The 20,364-nt window shown below is 40.3% G+C and overlaps 1 protein-coding gene across 4 annotated transcripts in view; it reads right to left on the bottom strand.

Moving 5' to 3' along the window:
* The window catches only part of EPHA6 (EPH receptor A6), an 872,804-nt gene that overhangs the window by 181,144 nt on the left and 671,296 nt on the right, over positions 1–20,364 (bottom strand). For all 4 annotated transcript variants that reach the window (XM_054046132.1, XM_054046149.1, XM_054046139.1 and 1 more), the window contains 2 exons: positions 18,689–18,759; positions 16,657–16,782 (listed from right to left, as the gene is read on the bottom strand). In XM_054046132.1, coding sequence (XP_053902107.1) covers positions 16,657–16,782; positions 18,689–18,759 — 197 coding nt within the window. The remainder of the gene's footprint in view (positions 1–16,656; positions 16,783–18,688; positions 18,760–20,364) is intronic.

Raw genomic sequence — 20,364 nt, 5'->3', positions numbered from 1 at the left:
TCCTATGTGAACAACAATCTGGATTTAGACAAGGGAGATTGTGCACAGACACTATTTTCACCCTGAGATGGATTACTGAAAACACAATTGAATTCCAAGGCAGTCTTGCCATCAATTTTGTGGACTTTCCAACAAAATTAATTAACATTATGAATTCATTCTATGTCAACTCAAAATGCAGCATTAAAATTAAAAAAAAAGTAAGCCATTCAGCATCAAGACAGGTGTTTGGCAGGGGTATGTCCTGTCTTCTTTTTCGTTTATGCTAGTCATCAACTATGAATTAAAACAATGCAACGGTGTTACATATGGCCTAAAATGGAACAATTCAAGGCTATTTGATCTAGACTTTGCTGACGACATCGCTCTTATCAGTGAGGATGCCAACGGACTACAAAAATGCACAAACCAAGTAAAAGAAGTAATTGAGAAGATAGGTTTGAGATACAATGCAAAGATACAATGCAAAGAAATGTAAAATCATGTTAATGGGGACTATAGGGACAGAAATCAAAGTTGAAGAAGAGAGATTGGAGAAGGTGGACAATTTTACATATCTTGGAAGTACCACTAGTTCTAAGGAAATAAGAAGAATCGGGAAGGCAAACGCTGCATTTGGAAGACTCAAAAACATCTGGCAACTCAAAAACATCTCCCTCAAGACAAAGCTGAATGTGTACAAAGCAATTGTTATTGACATCACAACATATAGCAGTGAGACATGGCAACTTACCAAGAAAGATACACAAAAGCTGGATGCATTTCATCACAAATGTCTGAGAAGAATATTAGGAATAACATATAGAAATAACAAGCAGTCCGGTGGCACCTTAAAGACTAACGGATTTATTTGGGCATAAGCTTTCGTGGGTAAAAAACCTCACTTCTTTAGATGCATGGAATGAAAATTATATATATATATATATATATGACACATGAAGAGAAGGGAGTTACCTCACAAGTGGAGAACCAGTGTTGATAGGGCAATTCGATCAGGGTGGATGTAGTCCACTCCCAGTAATAGATGAGGAGGTGTCAATTCCAGGAGAGGCAAAGCTGCTTTTGTAATGAGCCAGCCACTCCCAGTTCCTATTCAAGCCCAAATTAATGGTGTTAAATTTGCAAATGAATTTTAGTTCTGCTGTTTCTCTTTGAAGTCTGTTTCTGAAGTTTTTTTGTTCAAGTATAGCCACTTTTAAATCTGTTATAGAATGTCCAGGGAGACCAAAGTGTTCTTCTACTGGCTTTTGTATGTTACCATTCCTGATGTCCAATGTGTGTGTGAAGAAGTGAGTTTTTTTACCCATGAAAGTTATGTCCAAATAAATCCGTTAGTCTTTAAGGTGCCACCGGACTCCTTGTTGTTTTTGTGGATACAGGCTAACATGGCTACCCTCTGATACTCGACATCATGCAAGGCCCTAAATTTAGCCGTATGGAGTGGAAATCCATTAACTTCAACAAAAAACTCACACAGATACAGACAGACATCATCTTCCTGTCCAAGTGCAAACAGATGGACATCATACCAAATGGACCGAAGGTAAAAAATCCATTGCAATCGACATTCTACACTGACTATGGTGAGAGATTGTGCCACACACTCTCAAAGAAACTGAGGAACCACCTGATCAGCATCCTGTACAGCAGACAGAAGAAGATCAAGAATGAGCTCTCAAAACTGGAGATTCTCATACAAAACCAACCTTCCACATGGCTGGACTTTACAAAACCGAGACAAGCCATTTACAATGCACACTTCACTTCTCTACAGAGGAAAAAGAACAGTAACTATCTAAACTCCTACCTGCCACAGGGGACTACAACAGTGGTACCCTCAACTCACCTAACAATATTGTTAATCTATCCAACCACACACTTAGCCCAGCGGAAGAGTCTGTCCTATATCGGGGACTCTCTTTCTGCCCCACCACCCCCATGCACATGATACAGTTCTGTGGTGATCTGGAAGCCTACTTTCGTCATCTCCGACTCAAGGAATATTTTCAACACACCACTGAACAGTGCACTGAACCCTCCTACCAGGAACCATCCTACCAACACTACAAGAAGAAGAACTCTGCGTGGACTCCTCCTGATGGTCGAAATGACAGACTGGACTTCTACATAGAGTGCTTCCACAGACGTGCACAGGCTGAAATTGTGAGCAAACAGCATCACTTGCCCCATAATCTCAGCCATACAGAACACAACGCCATGCACAGCCTCAGAAACAACTCTGACATTATAATCAGAAAGGCTGATAAAGGAGGTGCTGTCATCATAATGAACAGGTCGGATTATGAACAGGAGGCTGCCAGGCAACTCTCCAACACCACATTCTACAGGCCATTATCTTCTGATCCCACTGATGAGTACCAAAAGAAACTACACCATCTGTTCAAGAAACTCCCAGCTACGGCACGGGAACAAAACTACATGGACACACCCGCAGAGCCCAGACCAGGGATATTCTATCTGCTACCCAAGATCCATAAACCTGGAAACCCTGGATGCCCCATCATCTCAGGCATTGGCACTCTTACAGCAGGATTATCTGTCTATTTGGACTCTCTCCTCAGACCCCATGCTACCAGCACTCCTAGCTATCTTCGAGACACCATGGACTTCCTGAGGAAACTACAATGCATTGGTGTTCTTCCTGAAAACACCATCCTGGCCACCATGGATGTAGAAGCTCTTTACACCAATATTCCACATGAGGATGGACTGCAAGCTGTCAAGAACAGTATCCCTGATGAGGCCACAGCACACCTGGTGGCTGAGCTTTGTGACTTTGTCCTCAGCCACAACCATTTCAGATTTGGGGACAACTTATACATTCAAGTCAGTGGCACTGCTATGGGTACCTGCATGGCCCCACAGTATGCCAACATTTTTATGGCTGACTTAGAACAACGCTTCCTCAGCTCTCGTCCCCTAGTGCCCTTCCTCTACTTGCGCTACATTGATGACATCTTCATCATATGGACCACAGAAAGGAGGCCCTTGAAGAATTCCACCTGGACTTCAACAATTTCCATCCCAACATCAACCTCAGTCTGGACCAGTCCACACAAGAGATCCACTTCCTGGACACTACAGTGCAAATAAGTGATGTTCACATAAACACTACCCTATACCAGAAACCTACTGACCGCTATACTTACCTACATGCCTCTAGCTTCCATCCAGGACACATCACACAATACATTGTCTACAGCCAAGCCCTAAGATACAACCGAATTTGCTCCAAACCCTCAGACAGAGACAAACACCTACAAGATCTTTATCAAGCATTCTCAAAACTACAACACCCCCTGGGGAAGTGAGGAAACAGACTGACAGAGCGAGACGGTAACCCAGAAATCACCTACTACAGGACAGGCCCAATAAGGAAAATAACAGAACACCACTGATCATCACACACAGCCCCCGGCTAAAACCTTTCCTGCACATTATCAACGATCTACAACCTATCCTGGAAAACGATCTCTCACTCTCACAGACCCTGATCAAATTGGCTCTGTCAACACTGGTTCTCCTCTTGTGAGGTAACTCCCTTCTCTTCATGTGTCATTATATATATATATATATATATATATATATATATATATATATATATATATATATATATATATAATTTTCACTCCATGCATCTGAAGAAGTGAGTTTTTTTACCCACGAAAGCTTATGCCCAAATAAATCCGTTAGTCTTTAAGGTGCCACCGGACTCCTTGTTGTTTTTGTGGATACAGACTAACACGGCTACCCCCCTGATATAGAAATAGGAATACGAATGAAGAAGTCAGAAAAATTACTGGACAAGGTACCCTCTCACAAATAATCTACAAAAGAAGACATCAGTGGCTGGGGTATGTGCTGAGAATAGAAAAAGAATGCTTACCAAATATCACCCTTGAATGAACGCCAGAAAATGCAAGAAGAAAGAGAGGAAGACCTCGAATAACATGGAAACGAATAGTTCTGAATGACATCGAGAACCCCAACATGAAATGGGAAGATTTGGAGAGAAGGGCAGTTGACAGGCAAAGATGGCAAATGTGGATAGCCCAATATGCAACAAAGCACCGGATGGACTAAGGTCTAAGGTAAACTGGGTGTGAAAATATCTTGATAATATCAACTTTCATGCAAATAAAATCCTGCCTGATCTTAATAGTCAGCCTAGCAAGAGCCAATACGTATTATTTCTCTGGTACCTAGGGCTAGATTGTGGTTGCCCAGGTGAGTGAGCAGGGGTGCCATATGCAAGGAAACGACCCGGCCCATTTCATGATTCAGTGAGAGCAAATCACAATAATAGTCTCTCTCCATTGAGCCTTTGCTTCCTTTGGGGAACATGTCACCCAGAAAGGAGAGGAGGTGATGACATCCCCCACCCTTCCTCACTGGCCCGGGAACAGAGACAATGCACCAGGAAGGGAGGGGAGAATTCTGTGATATCCTAATGAACAGTGCAGACTCTGTACCTCTATCTACACCAAAAAGCCCTGGGAGATCTTGTTCCTCCTGAGACACAGCCTGAGGAAAACAATAGATAATATACGTGAGCAGATGCTTCAGAGTTTTCATCCAGTCCTGTATTGGACAGACATGGGCTGGTGTGTCCTCAAAACCTGGGTGGTATCCCTCCGGGAACAAACCTGGAACGTCTGCTTCAGAAATGTTGACTGCTGTCACTACTCTCCTTCATAAATTGCAACATAGCCTCGTGAGGCTATTCTTAGGCTGCAGCTGTATGCTGTTGCTGCTGTTCCTGGTGTTCCATCATTCATGAAAGGATCAGTTCCTTTTCTCCCCCCTTTGTATCTCTTTTGCAGAGGGGTTTAATAAATTACTCATAACTCATGACGCTATATATGAGCAGGTGTCATTATCAATGTGCTCTACAACAAAGTCTACATATTGTGTAGAGTCTAACCCATTCCCTTCCTGGAGTTTGGCTCTATTAGCAATAAGATAATGAAATTCAGCTGAAGCCTTCTCCCCAAGCTTGGCGGCTCCTCAGGTTGGTACATAAGGACTGTTCAAACCACACCCTAGATTTTCACTCTCAAAAGAGCCACTCTTTTCTTCTTTCTGAGTTGCTTGCTTCACTAAGTCAGAAGAACTCACATCTTTCCTAGTGAAATTAACACATGCTAACAGGCAAACACTGCCAAGCTTTTTAAGTACTGTATTGTAGGGAGTGATCCAGTATTGTCAAGACAATGGATAATATAACCTATGTGGTCTAATGTTGTGACCCAAATTGTTCCCAAAGATGACATTGTGCAACTCTGTAAACTTCACATATGAGGACAGAACCTTCATTCTAAAGTTCTATCATCATTCCCAGCACCAGCTGCTTTCAGAAGGAGGACTTAGAGGATCCGCTTTAATTTCAGGCTGTTTCACTTTGAAGAGCCATCAAAAAGCGCTCTGAAGATGAGTCCTACTTCAATTTAGCACTTATGGATGCTTCACAGCTCCTCCATCCCTCCTTCAAAACAAAGAGACTGGGAAAAAAAATTCTAGAAGTTTAAATCTGCTACTACCTTTCTTAGGGCAATAGTCTGGTGTGTTGAGCTTTAGGCAGAGGCTCATTCAGAAATGAAAACAATCAAAACACATAGCAAACTCACTACGCCTTTTATACAGTATTTGGGAACAGAATTCTTATCCAGGGATGGCTGTCTTGTACACACAAGGTGCTGTCTCATCTTTGGTTTTCAAAAATTATGCAAAAATAAAACAAATTGGCTGTTTTCGTTGTGACAAAATCTACTCAACTTGATTTTCAATGGCTAGTTGTTAAAATATCTAATCATAAATATTCAAGGATTATGTTCATATTCTGTTAAATGTACTGCTTTGTGTTTGCTGCTGTTGCTGTACGTTGAGGGGAAGAAAAGTTGTAAAGTTATTTTTAATCCCTTCCACTCTTCCTGGATTCCACTGGTTTATATTGCCTTTCTTGGGAGTGGGCATGACAGTGACTATTTCCATCCTAACTCCTTAATATCTATCAGATATAATTTTCTAAAACTTTCTTCTTTCAGGCTGAAATTTTCCATGTTTTGTGCCTAACAGAATAATTTTTTCAATATTTTATTTTATTGAAAATATGAGCACAAATAATTCAGGCAATATTGACTGGAGACTAAAAAAAATTCTTCCCCCTGTTAGACATCTGTCTGTGTGTGAGGCTTTTTTTAAACAGTACCAAAATTGCTGAGCTACCAAAATGGCTGGGGTAGAAAATTTCAATTTGACATGGAAGTGTAGCCCTTCCTGAGGAAAAGATCGTTTTGTGAATATTGATTTTGATTTACTGAATGACCCCTTGAAACCTGCCCTCCAAGTATCCACAGTATATTTGGTATTGGTTTAAAAGCACTTTCTAGTAACCCTCAGAGCAAAGGATGTCTGTGACTTACTTACACACTTATCTACTTTTGAGTATGTCTACATTCAGTGGTTCTTATCCCACAGGCCTCTTGTGGCCCAATCAGCACATAGCTGCAGCCCATTTGACATCCTCAGGCTCATACAGATAGTATATATACTGTGTGGATGCAGCCCATGTAACATAGAGAGCTACATATGTAGCCCACAATGGCAAATAGTTTGAGAACCACTGGTCTGCACTGCAAAAAAAAAAAAAATTTGTTCTTAACTTGGGCTAGACATCTTGGGTTAATATATCAGTGAAGACACAACAACTCAGCAGCTCAAGTTAAAGCCAATAGGGAGCTTGGGTTTGAATTTGAGCTGCTAATGAGGTAAAAGCCGAGTTGCTGTGTCTTCATTGTTATTTGAATCCAAATTAACTAACTCAAGTTAAGATCCCACCTTTCTGCACTATAGACATACCCTTAATTAGTAAATGTGCACGGAGAATAAGGTATTTTCCTCAGGACCCCTTACCTGATTCAGTGAACAGCAGCTAAGGTGGGCACCGAGGTACTTCCTATTGTGCATCTTAGCCCTTATAGAGCAAAACATTAAATGTGTGCTTAACTTTATGTAGTTAAATCCCATTTTAATCAATAGGATTTATGCATGTGCTTAGGTGTTTTGCTGAATAGGGGCTGGATAGACAACCATATTCTTAAGTGCTTTGCTGAACTGGTGTCCATATGAGGTGCATGTGATACACTGAGAGCAAAGGAAGGCTACAGTTTACCTACCCAATTAGCTAACTTAGTTAATTAGTACATTTGCACAGAAGATAAGATCTCTTACCTGATTCAGGTGGTGTCTAACCAAATATTTCTGTGTTATGAATTTTTTCTATAAAACTAAACAAAAAAGTTGTACATATTGTAACTAGGGTTGTCCATGCAACTTTAACTCTGCCCCATTGGACATGTGCTTTACAATATATGGTATAATTACACGATCACATATTGCATCTCAAAGACAATATGTTATCATACAATTTCTTTCTAGAACCATAGACACATGTAGCATTTTCTAGGATTGTGTAATTCTCTGTCATGTAATTCTGTGCTAGAGAGAGTTCATGCATGATATTTAAACAAGACGTCCACAGTAAACAGTATGTAAAACAACATTTTGTAGATTAGGTATAACAAGGAGAAATAGTGATAATTTGCATGTAAGGAACACTGTGCTGGTGACTGAAAAGAAATTATAATGGGTATAGTTGTTGACAAAATTATTAAAGAAAATACCATAGAATTAAAAGAAGTTATCAAAGTAAAATGCCTAAATCAATAAATGTATTCAGAACTCCTATGAGAATGAAATGAGTGTAAGACAAAAAGAATGGAAAAATATTACAAGCTGCTACATGCTATTTTAGAAATTGTATGTGATCCTGTAATTAAGGACTTTATTGTAAAGTATATGTGCAGTGGAGTAGAGTTAAAGATACTTTCTAGTAAGGATAAGATTCTGTCATGGGTATTTTTAGTAAAAGTCAGGGACAGGTCTTGGGCAATAAAATAAACAAAACTTCACAGAAGCCAGTGTCCTGTCCCTGACTTTTACTAAAAATACCCAGGAGGTGGGGGACAAATTGAGCGCTGCCAGGGTCTTGCAGCTGCTTCAGCCCTGCCACTGCTTCCGTGGCAGGGGCTGTCCGCTGTGGCTCCTGCCCCAGGGAGGCTGACCCAACCTCGGCCGCTGCTCCAGTGGGTCTGGGGACTGCAGCTCCAGTGGGCCCAGGGCTGACTGCCAGTCAGCTATTCAGGCAGCCCCAGGTGGACTGCCAGCCACTACTCCAATGGCCTGGGTCTGACAGCTGCTTCAGGTGAGTAGAAGCCAAAAAAAAAGAAAATTGTTACCATCTGACATCTTTCTAGTGGCCTGTAGTAATAATTACCAATTGTGTGGTGCTTTACAAACATTAATTAATCTCCACAACATCTTAGTGAAGTAGGGAGCATTATTATCCATATTTTACAAAATGGGGAAGACAAGAAGTTTAAATGACTTGCGCAAGACCATACATAAGAACATAAGAACGGCCATACTGGGTCAGACCAAAGGTCCATCCAGCCCAGTATCCTGTCTGCCGACAGTGGCCAATGCCAGGTGCCCCAGAGGGAGTGAACCTGACAGGTAATGATCAAGTGATCTCTCTCCTGCCATCCATTTCCACCCTCTGACAAACAGAGGCTAGGGACACTATTCCTTACCCATCCTGACTAATAGCCATTAATGGACTTAACCTCCATGAATTTATCTAGTTCTCTTTTAAACCCTGTTATAGTCCTAGCTTCACAACCTCCTCAGGCAAGGAGTTCCACAGGTTGACTGTGCGCTGTGTGAAAAAGAACTTCCTTTTATTTGTTTTAAACCTGCTGCCTATTAATTTCATTTGGTGGCCCCAAGTTTTTATATTATGAGAACAAGTAAATAACTTTTCCTTATTCACTTTCTCCACACAACTCACGATTTTATATACCTCTATCATATCCCCCCTTAGGGTATGTCTATACTACCCATAGGATCGGCGGGCAGCGATTGATCCAGCGGGGGTCAATTTATCGCGTCTAGTCTAGATGCGATAAATGGACCCCCGAGTGCTCTCCCGTCAACTCCTCCTCTAATCAGGAAAGAGATCTTGGCGTCATCATGGATAGTTCTCTGAAGACGTCCACCTCTGTGAGAGGCGCAGGCAGAGTCGATGGGGGAGCAGCAGCAGTTGACTCACCGCAGTGAAGACATCGCGGTGAGTAGATCTAAGTACGTCGACTTCAGCTACGTTATTCACATAGCTGAAGTTGTGTAACTTAGATCGATCTCTCCACCCAGTGTAGACCAGGCCTATGTCTCCTCTTTTCCAAGCTGAAAAGTCCTAGCCTCTTTAATCTCTCCTCATATGAGACCCATTCCAAACCCTAATCATTTTAATTGCCCTTTTCTGAACCTTTTCTAATGCCAGTATATCTTTTTTGAGATGAGGAGGCCACATCTGTACGCAGTATTCAAGACGTGGGCATACCATGGATTGATATAAGGGCAATAAGATATTCTCCGTCTTATTCTCTATCTCTTTTTTAATGATTCCTAACATCCTGTTTGCTTTTTTGACTGCCGCTGCACACTGCGTGGACGTCTTCAGAGAACTATCCATGATGACGCCAAGATCTCTTTCCTGATTAGTTTTAGCTAAATTAGCCCTCATCATATTGTATGTATAACTGGGATTATTTTTCCAATGTGCATTGCTTTACATTTATCCACATTAAATATCATTTGCTATTTTGTTGCCCAATCACTTAGTTTTGTGAGGTTTCAGAGTAGCAGCCGTGTTAGTCTGTATCCACAAAAAGAACAGGAGTACTTGTGGCACCTTAGAGACTAACAAATTTATTAGAGCATAAGCTTTCGTGGACTACAGCCCACTTCTTCGGATGCATATAGAGTGGAATAAATACTGAGGAGATATATATATACACACATACAGACAGAGAGCATGAACAGGTGGGAGTTGTTTTACTCAGAGTAGGTAAGACAACTCCCACCTGTTCATGCTCTCTGTATGTGTGTATATATATATCTCCTCAATATTTATTCCACTCTATATGCATCCGAAGAAGTGGGCTGTAGTCCACGAAAGCTTATGCTCTAATAAATTTGTTAGTCTCTAAGGTGCCACAAGTACTCCTGTTAGTTTTGTGACATCTTTTTGAAGTTACAAAGAATACAAAGAATCAGTGTCAGAACTGGAATTAGAATTCTGGATTTTGTGGCTCGTATTCCTGGTGTCCACCAAAACCACCAGCGCTGATACACTAAACTGTCTTAGTAGAAAAGCCAACAATTTGATACGCACAGAATGTAAACACTCTCAGTGCACGGTGAATAGTGAAAAAATCACTCACACTTAAACCCTGTGTCATATAGCCATCAAAACTTGAGTTACAAAGAAAACAGTCTTACAAGATTCTATCCATTAAATTTATTTAGTTTTGATATATGGGCTCAGTCCATCTGTACTCAGAGGAGGAGGAAAAATACCTTCCCATAGTAAAGAACCCACTCAATCTCAACTAATGGAACTATTCTGGAGAGAAAACTGCCTAAACCATCCAGACTTTTTCCATGCTACCACAGACCTGAGTACCTCTCACTGTCAGGACCTCTCTTACTTTATCCAAGTTGTGCCCCATTTAGGGCCTGGTGAAAGACCTTTATCTTCACACAGGCTTTTCAATAATAAAAGAAGTGCAGAAAGGTATAATTTTCCTGGATAATGAAATACAACACTTAAAACACGGGGAGGGCAAAGAGGTAAAACATAGATACTCTTCAGTTGAACACACAGAAATGAGACACATCTAAGTGTACTGGAGAGAAAAATAGCCACATCTATGTAAAATACTTCCTGTACTTTCATCTTTGGAGTGCAAGGGCAATACTCAACTAGGATATGAATAAATCACTGAATCTTGTTTTACTGTATAAAGAGAACAGACTCTTAAGGAAAGACAAACCTATTAACATTTCTGAATCTTCATGGTATCTACCATTGTAGTATATCAATAAAACTATAAATGCAACTATAATATAAATATTATAAACCACAGCCCTAGACTCATAGTTCCCTTTGGGAAATGCTCATGTTTTTCTGTCTGACAGTGCAGATCTCAGGTTAACTGCTAGGAACTGAACCCAATTTCATCCTCAGTATTCTTTCAGTTGAGCTTGCCTCCACAGAGATTTTCAGAGTTTAATGGTATACAGGAGCATTATGGGCACAGCACCAAAGTCTCAATATTTTCCTATGTAGAAAAGTGTTTCTAAGAGCTCTCAATCACTCTGTCTGGTTGAGTGACTGAGCTCAGATTGGGAAACTTAACAGCATGCATTGCCCCCAAATAAAAGAATTTTCCAATTCCTTTCAAGTGCCTGACCTCTCTACTTCTTAGAATCTGAGAGTTGGAATGTAATTATGCCCTGCTCTGACTCATCTTTCTCTGGTGGAAGCTTTCCAGATTAACAGCCTGTTTTTTTTCAGTGTAACATGAATCATCCACAATATTTTAAGATGTTCAGAGAAGATGAAGCTCTGCAAACATACTGTCATTGTCAGCTAGCTCAACCCGGTGACCTTCTCCCTTTTATTCATTAAAAATATATTCTGTAAGAAAAATTAATTGAATGTCTCTTGCAAGAAGTGCCATAAGGATTTAGCAGGTTCTAAGATGATAGTCACAAGACATTGTACATACAATTTAGTTGGAACCAAAACATATATACATAAAGACAGATGTATGTCTAATTGTATGTTTGTCTATTTTGTATATATTTCACTCATGGCCTAATCTTGTTCTTGTTGAAGTCAATGGGAAATTTGTAACTTCAGTTGGAATAGGGCTGGGTACATGAATTTAAAATTCTTTGTTACACTACCCAATAAAATATATGACTTCACCCAAAGCCTATGCATTTAAGGACTTGTATCCAACAAAAAAGCATCTTCTAGATAACATAAGACTTACATGCTGACACAGTATAAGGCTGACTTATCCAAGGAAATACCTAACTTAACCTCACAACGCTTTTGTAATGAAGACAGGCAAAAATTATCAGTCATCATCATTTTACAGATGAGATAAACTAAAGCAGAGAGAGGAAAAGTGACTCAGGAATTCCTGTCTCTGAAGGTACGCCTACACTGCAAAAAAGACCCACAGGAGTGAGTCTGAGAGCCTAGGGCAACTGACTCAGGCTAGTGGGGGTTGTGCTATGGGGCTAAAAATAGCAGTGTAGATATTCCCGCTTAGGCTGGCACACCAGTAAAAGCTACAGGTGGTGGCTATCTACAGTCTGGAAGGGCTCTGTAACTGGGAAAACTATATCAAATATATCGAGCAGTTCTTTAAATATTTTTTCATTGTGTTCATTTTACATACATTGACTCTCAGGTATCATTTCTGCAACCCCAACCCAGACACTTTCCCAAATACATAAAAGAATAATACTGTTTTAAAAGACTTCAGTCCACTGCAGTGTCATCAATCTATGTTCCTGTGCAGGTGACTTATATTGAAGTGACCTTACACTTCCTATCCTTTTAACTAGTGGAGATTTTACAGACAGATTCTAATCTCAAATAAAAGGTATACAGAATTGTGTATCTCAGTGTCAGCTACCATGCCTGAATGCTAATCTGCAGTAGCCTAATTGTTTATGAGTACCTTTGCAGAAGGCAGAGTGACCCACTGCTCAGGACACAGTACTAAGAGTTGGGAGAGCTATGTTCCATTCCTAGCTCTCCTGAGTAATTATAGGGCTGTTGGCCTGACATCAATCCCAGGCCAGATAATGGAGTGGCCATAGGTGCCGACTCCGTGGGTGCTCCGGGGCTGGAGAACCCACAGGGAAAAATTAGTGGGTGCTCTGCACCCACCAGCAGCTAAGCTCCCCTCCCCCTCCACCCCACCTCCTCCTCCTCCCCCTCCCCTGAGCGTGCCATGTCTCCACTCCTCTGCCTACCTCCCAGCGTTTCCCGTCTGGCCGCTGCCAAACAGCTGTTCGGCAGAGTTAGCACACTCCGGGAGCGGAGGGGAGGAGTGGGAACGTGGCGCTCTCAGGGGAGGAGGCGAGGAGGAGGTGGGGCCAGGGCGGGGATTTGGGGAAGGAGTTGGAATATTGACAGGGAGGGGGCGGATTTGGGATGGGGACTTTGGGGAAAGGGTTGGAATGGGGGTGGGGACGAGGTGGGGCAGGGGCAGGGCCTCATGGAAGGGGTGGAGTGGGGGCAGAGCAGGGGGCAGAGCAGGGGGCAGAGGGGGCTCGAGCACCCACGGGAAAGAGGGGAAGCCGATGCCTATAGGAGTGGCTGTTATAGGACTCAATTAATAAAGAACTAAAGGAGGCTAACATAATTAATGCAAATAAACTTGGGTTTATGGAAAATAGATCCTGTCAACCTAACTTAATATCTTTTTTTGATGAGATTACAAGTTCGATTGATGAAGGTAATGTTGATGTAACATACTCAGACTTCTGTAAGTCGTTTGACTGGGCACAACATTTTGATTAAAAAACTAGAATAATTTAAAATTAACAGACATATTAAATGGATTAAAAACTGGTCAACTGATAGGTCTCAAAATGTAACTGTAAACAGGTAATCATCATTGAGTGGGTCTGCTTCCAGTGGGGTCTCGAAGTGATTGGTTCTTGGCCCTGTGCTATTTAACATCTTTATCAATGACCCTGGAAGAAAAAATAGAATCACCACTGCTAAAGTTTGCAGATAACTTAAAAATTGTGGGAGTGGTAAATAATGAGGAGGCCAGGTCACTGATGCAAAGCAATCTCGATTGCTTGGTAAACTGGGCACAAGCAAACAATATGTGTTTTAATATGGTTAAATGTATACATCTGGGAACAAAGAATATAGGCCATACTTACAGGATGGGAAGTTCTATTCTGGGAAGCAGTGACTATGAAAAAAAAATTTGGGAGTCATGGTGGATAATTAGCTAAAAATAGCTCCCAGTGTGATGTTGTGACCAAAAGGGCTAATGCAATGCTGGGATGCATAAACAAGAATTTCAAGTAAGCGTAAAGAGGTTATTTTACCTCTATATTTGGCACAGGAGCAATACTGGTGCCTACAATTCAAGAAGGATGGTTATAAGTTGAAGATGGTTCAGAGAAGAGTCACAAGAATGATTAATTGATTAGAAAACAAGCCTTATGTTGATAGACTCAAGGAGCTCAATCTATTTATCTTAACAAAGAGAAGGCTAAAGGGTGACTTGATAACAGTCTATAGGTACTATAAGGGAACAAATATTTAATAATGGGCTCTTCAATCTAGCAGAGAAAGTTATAACACAATCCAATGGCTGGAATTTGAAGCTAGACAATTCAGATCGGAAATAAGATGTAAATTTTTAACGGTGAGAGTAATTAACTATTGGAACAATTTAACAAGGATCATGGTGGATTCTGCATAACTTACAATGTTTAGATTATATATAAGATTGGATATGTTTTTAAAAATCTGCTCTAGGAATTATTTTAGGGAAGTTCTATAGCCTGTCTATACAGGAGGTCAAACTAGATAAATGGTCCAGGATCAATTAAACTTGCTCAGGTAAAATTGCATGAGTGGTAGTCCAGCTGTGGGGAAAGGACTGAAAACTCCTAATGTAGACACACCCTTATTGCCTAGTTTTTCCATCTGTAAAATGAGGATAATAATACTTACCCACTTTAGTAAAATGAATTCATTTCTATGGGAGAAAAAACATTCTGCTAAGTGCTAAGAATGATTATGTACAAAGCATATATGGCTGAGGTTAGTCTTTGGTCTTAGATGTACCTGTGGAGGACTGTTTCTCACCTAGTTCCATTAATATCTGTTGTACATCCCATCCCCCATCACAAATTTGATACAGTTTCATGGCAGTACATACCATGTGGATGAAAACAAGCTGTGCAACACTTTCACATCAAAACCCCCTAAATTGGAAGAATTTCATCTAGCCTGGATTTTGGTTGGATTTTGCAAACTTTTCAGTGAACCTGGTCTGAGTTGTGAACAAAGCATGGTGAGATGATGATTTAATTTGGAAACAAAAAAGCACCAAAGAGAGTTAGGAGCATGAATCCCATGGAGTTTCTATTGAGTTGTGCTCTTCATACCTTTAGGCACTTCGAAAAATCCCATCCCATATGAAACTCAGTGCATGGTGTCAACCTGAAATCAGATGAAACTATAGTCTTGGCTGAATTTCAGTTAGCATTTTGGAGCGAAACTGAAGGCATGAAAATCAACATGAAATGAAATCAGAAAAGAAAATTCAACAAAACTTCATGTGCAATAAAACTACTGCATTCTGCACAGCTTGACAAGTTTTGGCACTATCTTTCCAAGGCCAACTAAGAATTAGACCATTTAAAAAACATGTAGAATTTAAAATCAATGAGCATGTTTGCGCAAACAATAAGTGGAAACATTCCAAAACCATGGGCTCTGTTTGTATAGTCTTCATAGAGATTTTTTTGTATTCTGCACACTTTCAAAGAAAGAAAATAAGGTTTTATCATTCTGGAAGGGAAGATAGATTTAACGCTTTCACTCAAAAGTCCTGTATTCATGAATCTTCTGAAAGACAGACTCAACAGAGGGAACTCTGAAATAGGTGTGAGGAAAATTAACGTTTGCAAAAATAATGAAAACATTGCAAATTGTATTTGCATACTGGCAGTACTTGGCAAACTGAATATCATTTGGGATCTATCTAATCTATGTCAGATGATAGAGCAAAATGTGGCCTCAGTGACACAGTTTGCCAAACAACATTGATTTTGTTTTTTCCTGTTATGCGGTAAATGTAATACTCACTTTTTCCATACCTACTTGTCCTACAGTGTCCCTTTTAATAGGAATAGGTTATCTTCGTGTCTCTGTTTGCATTTTCTTGGAGTCTGTCTGTCTGGATGTGGAAATAGAGACAGGCACTACTAAATTTATCTGTCAATCTTCCCCACCAGACCAGCTAGGAACCCGTTTTTCTTTGTCTTTTAATTAAAATTTAGAATACAGCAAAATCTTTGCAAAGACTATACATCTGTCACAATATTTTCTCATAAATATTCAGCCACCCATCCTTAAAGTCAGAGTGTACTGCTCTCTGAAGACTCAACATCCCTAGATAACCCTAGCCACCTTATGGAGGAAGGATTGAACTTCTACTTGCAGTGGTTCCTGTCCTCCCTCCATTGTATAGGAAAGAAGAATCCCAGGACTGGCCTCCAACATTCAGTGGAAAAGCTAAGAGATGCAGATTACCACTGCCACCAATCTGGACTCTTCTTCTGGAGGCAGCCCAATTACCTTTATCACTCACACTTTCATGGTCTTGAGGGAGTAACTAGTTCCCACTTTATTCTTCTGGACTCTTCAAAAGAGTGGGCAGCCCGTCCATTTTTCTGTAACAGCACAATAGGAAAGACTTCCATTGCCACTCCTGCTGCACCTTTAGCACTGTGGGTGAGAGCTGTCCCAGAGTGTCCTTGCCTGTTGGGAAACTCTGCCCACATTTGATACAGTATTTGATTACCACCATATGACTTCAAGTTGAGTAAGGCAGTTTCCCTATGTCTAGGAGAGATAATTATTAGTATTTTTGTAAGCCTGCATGCTTTTACCTGCCCCTATAACTCTCTCAATACGAATTCTTGAAGGATCTATCTCCTTTGCAAACTCATGGACAGCAAGAGATGGGTCTTCATATGTGTCTGGATCAATATACGTTTTTATTCCTGGGAAGCGCACTGGAAAGAAAGGAAGATTTTACTTATGTTTTAGTCAAAAATCCTTCAACAAACATTCCCATGCTATAACCAATATTAACTTTAAAAAAAATGAAGTGAACAGATGGTTCAGTGCATTAGTGATGGGATATTAAGTCTTTTATATTTAAGTTGACAGACACAATCTGGACTAGGTCGAAAGTGACCCAAAATTATTAGCAACTGATTGCTAATTAAATTGTAGTCTATGTAAAACGAATGGGTGGCCAAACATCTACAACAGTTGGCATGCTTGTTGGCAGCTTTAGAGCTGCCAGGGATTGAATGACTATGGAAGTAGCAATACCCTTCCCCCCTCCCAGAGGTGGTCTTTCTACATGGGCTTGAGCAACACTGGAGAAGTAGGGCAGCATGCGTGGAAGCTTATATTTGGATTAATAGAGGACTTCAGTCTCCAATGCTGCTCATCCAGCACCTTGCATCATCATGAATATTCATTCATTCAAAAATAAAGACCTCAACCCCCGAACTCCCATCCTGCTTTCCAAAGGATGGTTTATAATTTGGGGCCTGATTCTGCTACCCTTACATAAAGTACTACATGACCAGGCAAGCAGTATAGTAAATATTCAATGGGATTATGAGTAAGGTACTATTCTACATGAGTAGAGTAGTGTGGAAGAATCAGGCACTTTAGTAAATAAGATGATCAAATTAAGCAAGGTTATAATTAAATGTGCATATATGAACTCTCAATTGAATAGTCAGCCCCTATTCTTCAGATTTGGAGATGATTCAATTAATTTAAAGATAATTTGGTGCATTGGGAAAAAGTAGCTCTTCAACAGAAAAATATTGAATTTCCATTTTAGCATTTCATGTAATACCACTATTATGAGTCTGTTAAAACACTTGGAAGGTAGCGTATTACCATTAAGGAAGACACTACCAATACGAAAGCACTGGAAATGGTAAATACACAGATAAAATACTGTTAATGTTTATTTTTGGCACACCCAATCTGTCATATTTCCCAGAAGAAGAAGGAAACTGCCGCAAAGAGAATGGTTACTTGCCCTATAGGAACTATGGTTTTTCGAGATCTATTGCCCATAGAGATTCCACATTTGTTGCACATGTGCCCCAGGCGTGCAAGTTCAGATTCTTCTGGGCTAGCAGTGTCCATTGGGGCAGTGCTTGCACCTCAGTGCCCTCGTTCCCCTGCACCTCAGGACATAAACTGTAGAATAGGCCCAACTGCCCCATAGTTCCTTCATCAATATAGAATCCCATAGGAGTAGAACTGAGCAGTAATGGGAAAGGAGGGCAGGTCGTGAAATCTGTGTTGATAACACACCTCAAACAACCACAGCTACTGTAGGGTAGAATAACTGTTCTTTTTTGAGTGATTGTCCACACAGATTTCACTCTTAGTGACTAACAAGCAATAGTCTATTTGCATGGAGGTGGGTATGAGGAGTCCTACTTGAACAGTGACTGCAGGACTGCACTGCTAATCAGAAGTGTCTGATCTCACATATGTAAGCTGCATGCACCACAGTAGCAGAATCTATTGATAATCACTTCATAAAGAATAATATAATACAGAGCAGTTGTGAATTCACAGGCAAGCCTGGAAAACTGATAAAAACTATTAACATTGAAATCCAAAAGGTGATGGACTTTTTCCCTTGCAGACTTGCTCAGTAGAATAAATGCAAGGTTTTCAAATAACTTTTGCAAAGAGGATGCACAGATAAAAACAGAGGCCTTGATCCTATAATCAATGTGGGTCTGCATAAACGAAGGGGTTTTTCCACATGGATTAAATTACAGAATCAGGGTCAAAATGTGTAGAGAAAACAATATATAACTTTCATTGAAAATGCAACATAGGTATTAAATAACACAATGTTGTATTACTTACAATGTCCATTTTGCAAATGAGCCCTTCTTTTTTCTTCAGACTTCATTTTGGCCTTTATGTACCACTGGCATCTTTTTAAAGAGCAAAGAGTTTTAGTTAAAATGGTTGTCATACACAGAATAAATGCACATTACGTTTTCTATAGAGGTTCATGACATCATAAGCTACTTTGATTACAAGATCTACCTATTATGAATTTACAGAGATTTATAAATAACAAATTTTTGAAAGATTATGTATTATGAGCAGCTATAAAAAAGCCACATATAAAATATAAAAATAGAATGTGGTTGGGGTGATTAACAGTGAAATGAACTATACTGAAATTCAAATTATACAATAAATCCAAACTTTTCAAATTGAGCTCAAACCAGATATCGAATTTCCGGGTTTGCACTTATCTTTAGTTTTGTCCACAAACAACAACAGAAAATCCTTGCAATCTGATGATAAATTATTGAATTTAGCCTCTCTCATGCTATGTCTGTGTGTTTTTATATGTTGATTTGTGCATTTTAAACCTGATCCTATTATCTTTAATGTCCTGTGGGTTAAAGCAGCTCACTTTTTCTCTATAAAGGTAATAGATTCTATGACACTAATGGGCTTCATGAAGGATAAAACCCTTTTTCCATGTCAGAACCACACATTTTCTCTAATTAGCCTCAGCTCCAATCTCTGCATTCATTATTTTGTCACCTCTGTGAAGATGTTAGTGATCATACGGAATAAATAACATACAACCAGCTGTGTGAGTGTAAGTATTAACTATATGTCTGAATGTATTTATATAAAACTAAAAACTTCATTTTGTTTTGTGAGCACCATTTGGTTGTGAGGCTGTACTCTGCCTGTTGTCTTTTTGCATCCATCTTGGACTGGAATTCCAAGGGTGTAGACAGAAGACAAGCAATGAAGAGTGATCAAGGATTGTTAAACATGAATGACTTTGTCCTGGCAACATAATGGGTATGGTGCAAGAAAAGAGTTTTCATCTCATCTGGATCTTAGGTGGATTGTAACCAAGCAAAGGATCACCTAATGGGGACCTTGATAACCTAAGGGAGGCTTTGAGGCTGGCCTGGAGGATTACCTGATAGAGAGGACTGGAAAGTAAAAAAGGACAAGTTCTTCTCTTGGTAGCTTTCTCTCACCAATCAGAACAAGGCGGGAAGACTGGACAGGAGGAGCAGGAGGGTGTTGAGACCCTAAAAGGACTGACCAAAACCCAAAGGCCACATTGGAGCAGTGAGGACACTGAAGGGAGGGTATTTGTGCAAAGATGTTTATTATTTTTGCATGGATCTGTACGTCTTGTATGCTTTCTGTGACAAAAGGTGTGGGTGTTTAGAAATCCCTCTGCAGCGTCTCTTCCTTAAACTGTCACATAGTTCCAAAGAGGGAAACAGTAAATCAATGGGTCCACAGTTTAGGTGGAACTTTGAGAGCATGCAACAGCTTCTGTGGATGCTTGAGAGAGCTGGCACTAGTTTCAGGGCCTAGGTAATTGGACCACAGTGTTCTCAATGTCAAGAGTGGGGGCAGATATGGCATCTGCACCTGGAGTTTATGCCTAGACAGCTGGAGCCTGAGAGACAGTGCCTCAATTCTGCCCAGCCCCAGCAAGTCAAGAGCACATGGGACCAAAGGTTTGCATCCAATATCAACGGCACTCC

Source organism: Malaclemys terrapin, chromosome 1 (assembly GCF_027887155.1).
Source record: "Malaclemys terrapin pileata isolate rMalTer1 chromosome 1, rMalTer1.hap1, whole genome shotgun sequence".
Lineage (NCBI taxonomy): Eukaryota > Metazoa > Chordata > Testudines > Emydidae > Malaclemys > Malaclemys terrapin.
Note: the sequence above shows the minus strand (reverse complement) of the source record. Positions and strands in the feature narration are given on the sequence as shown.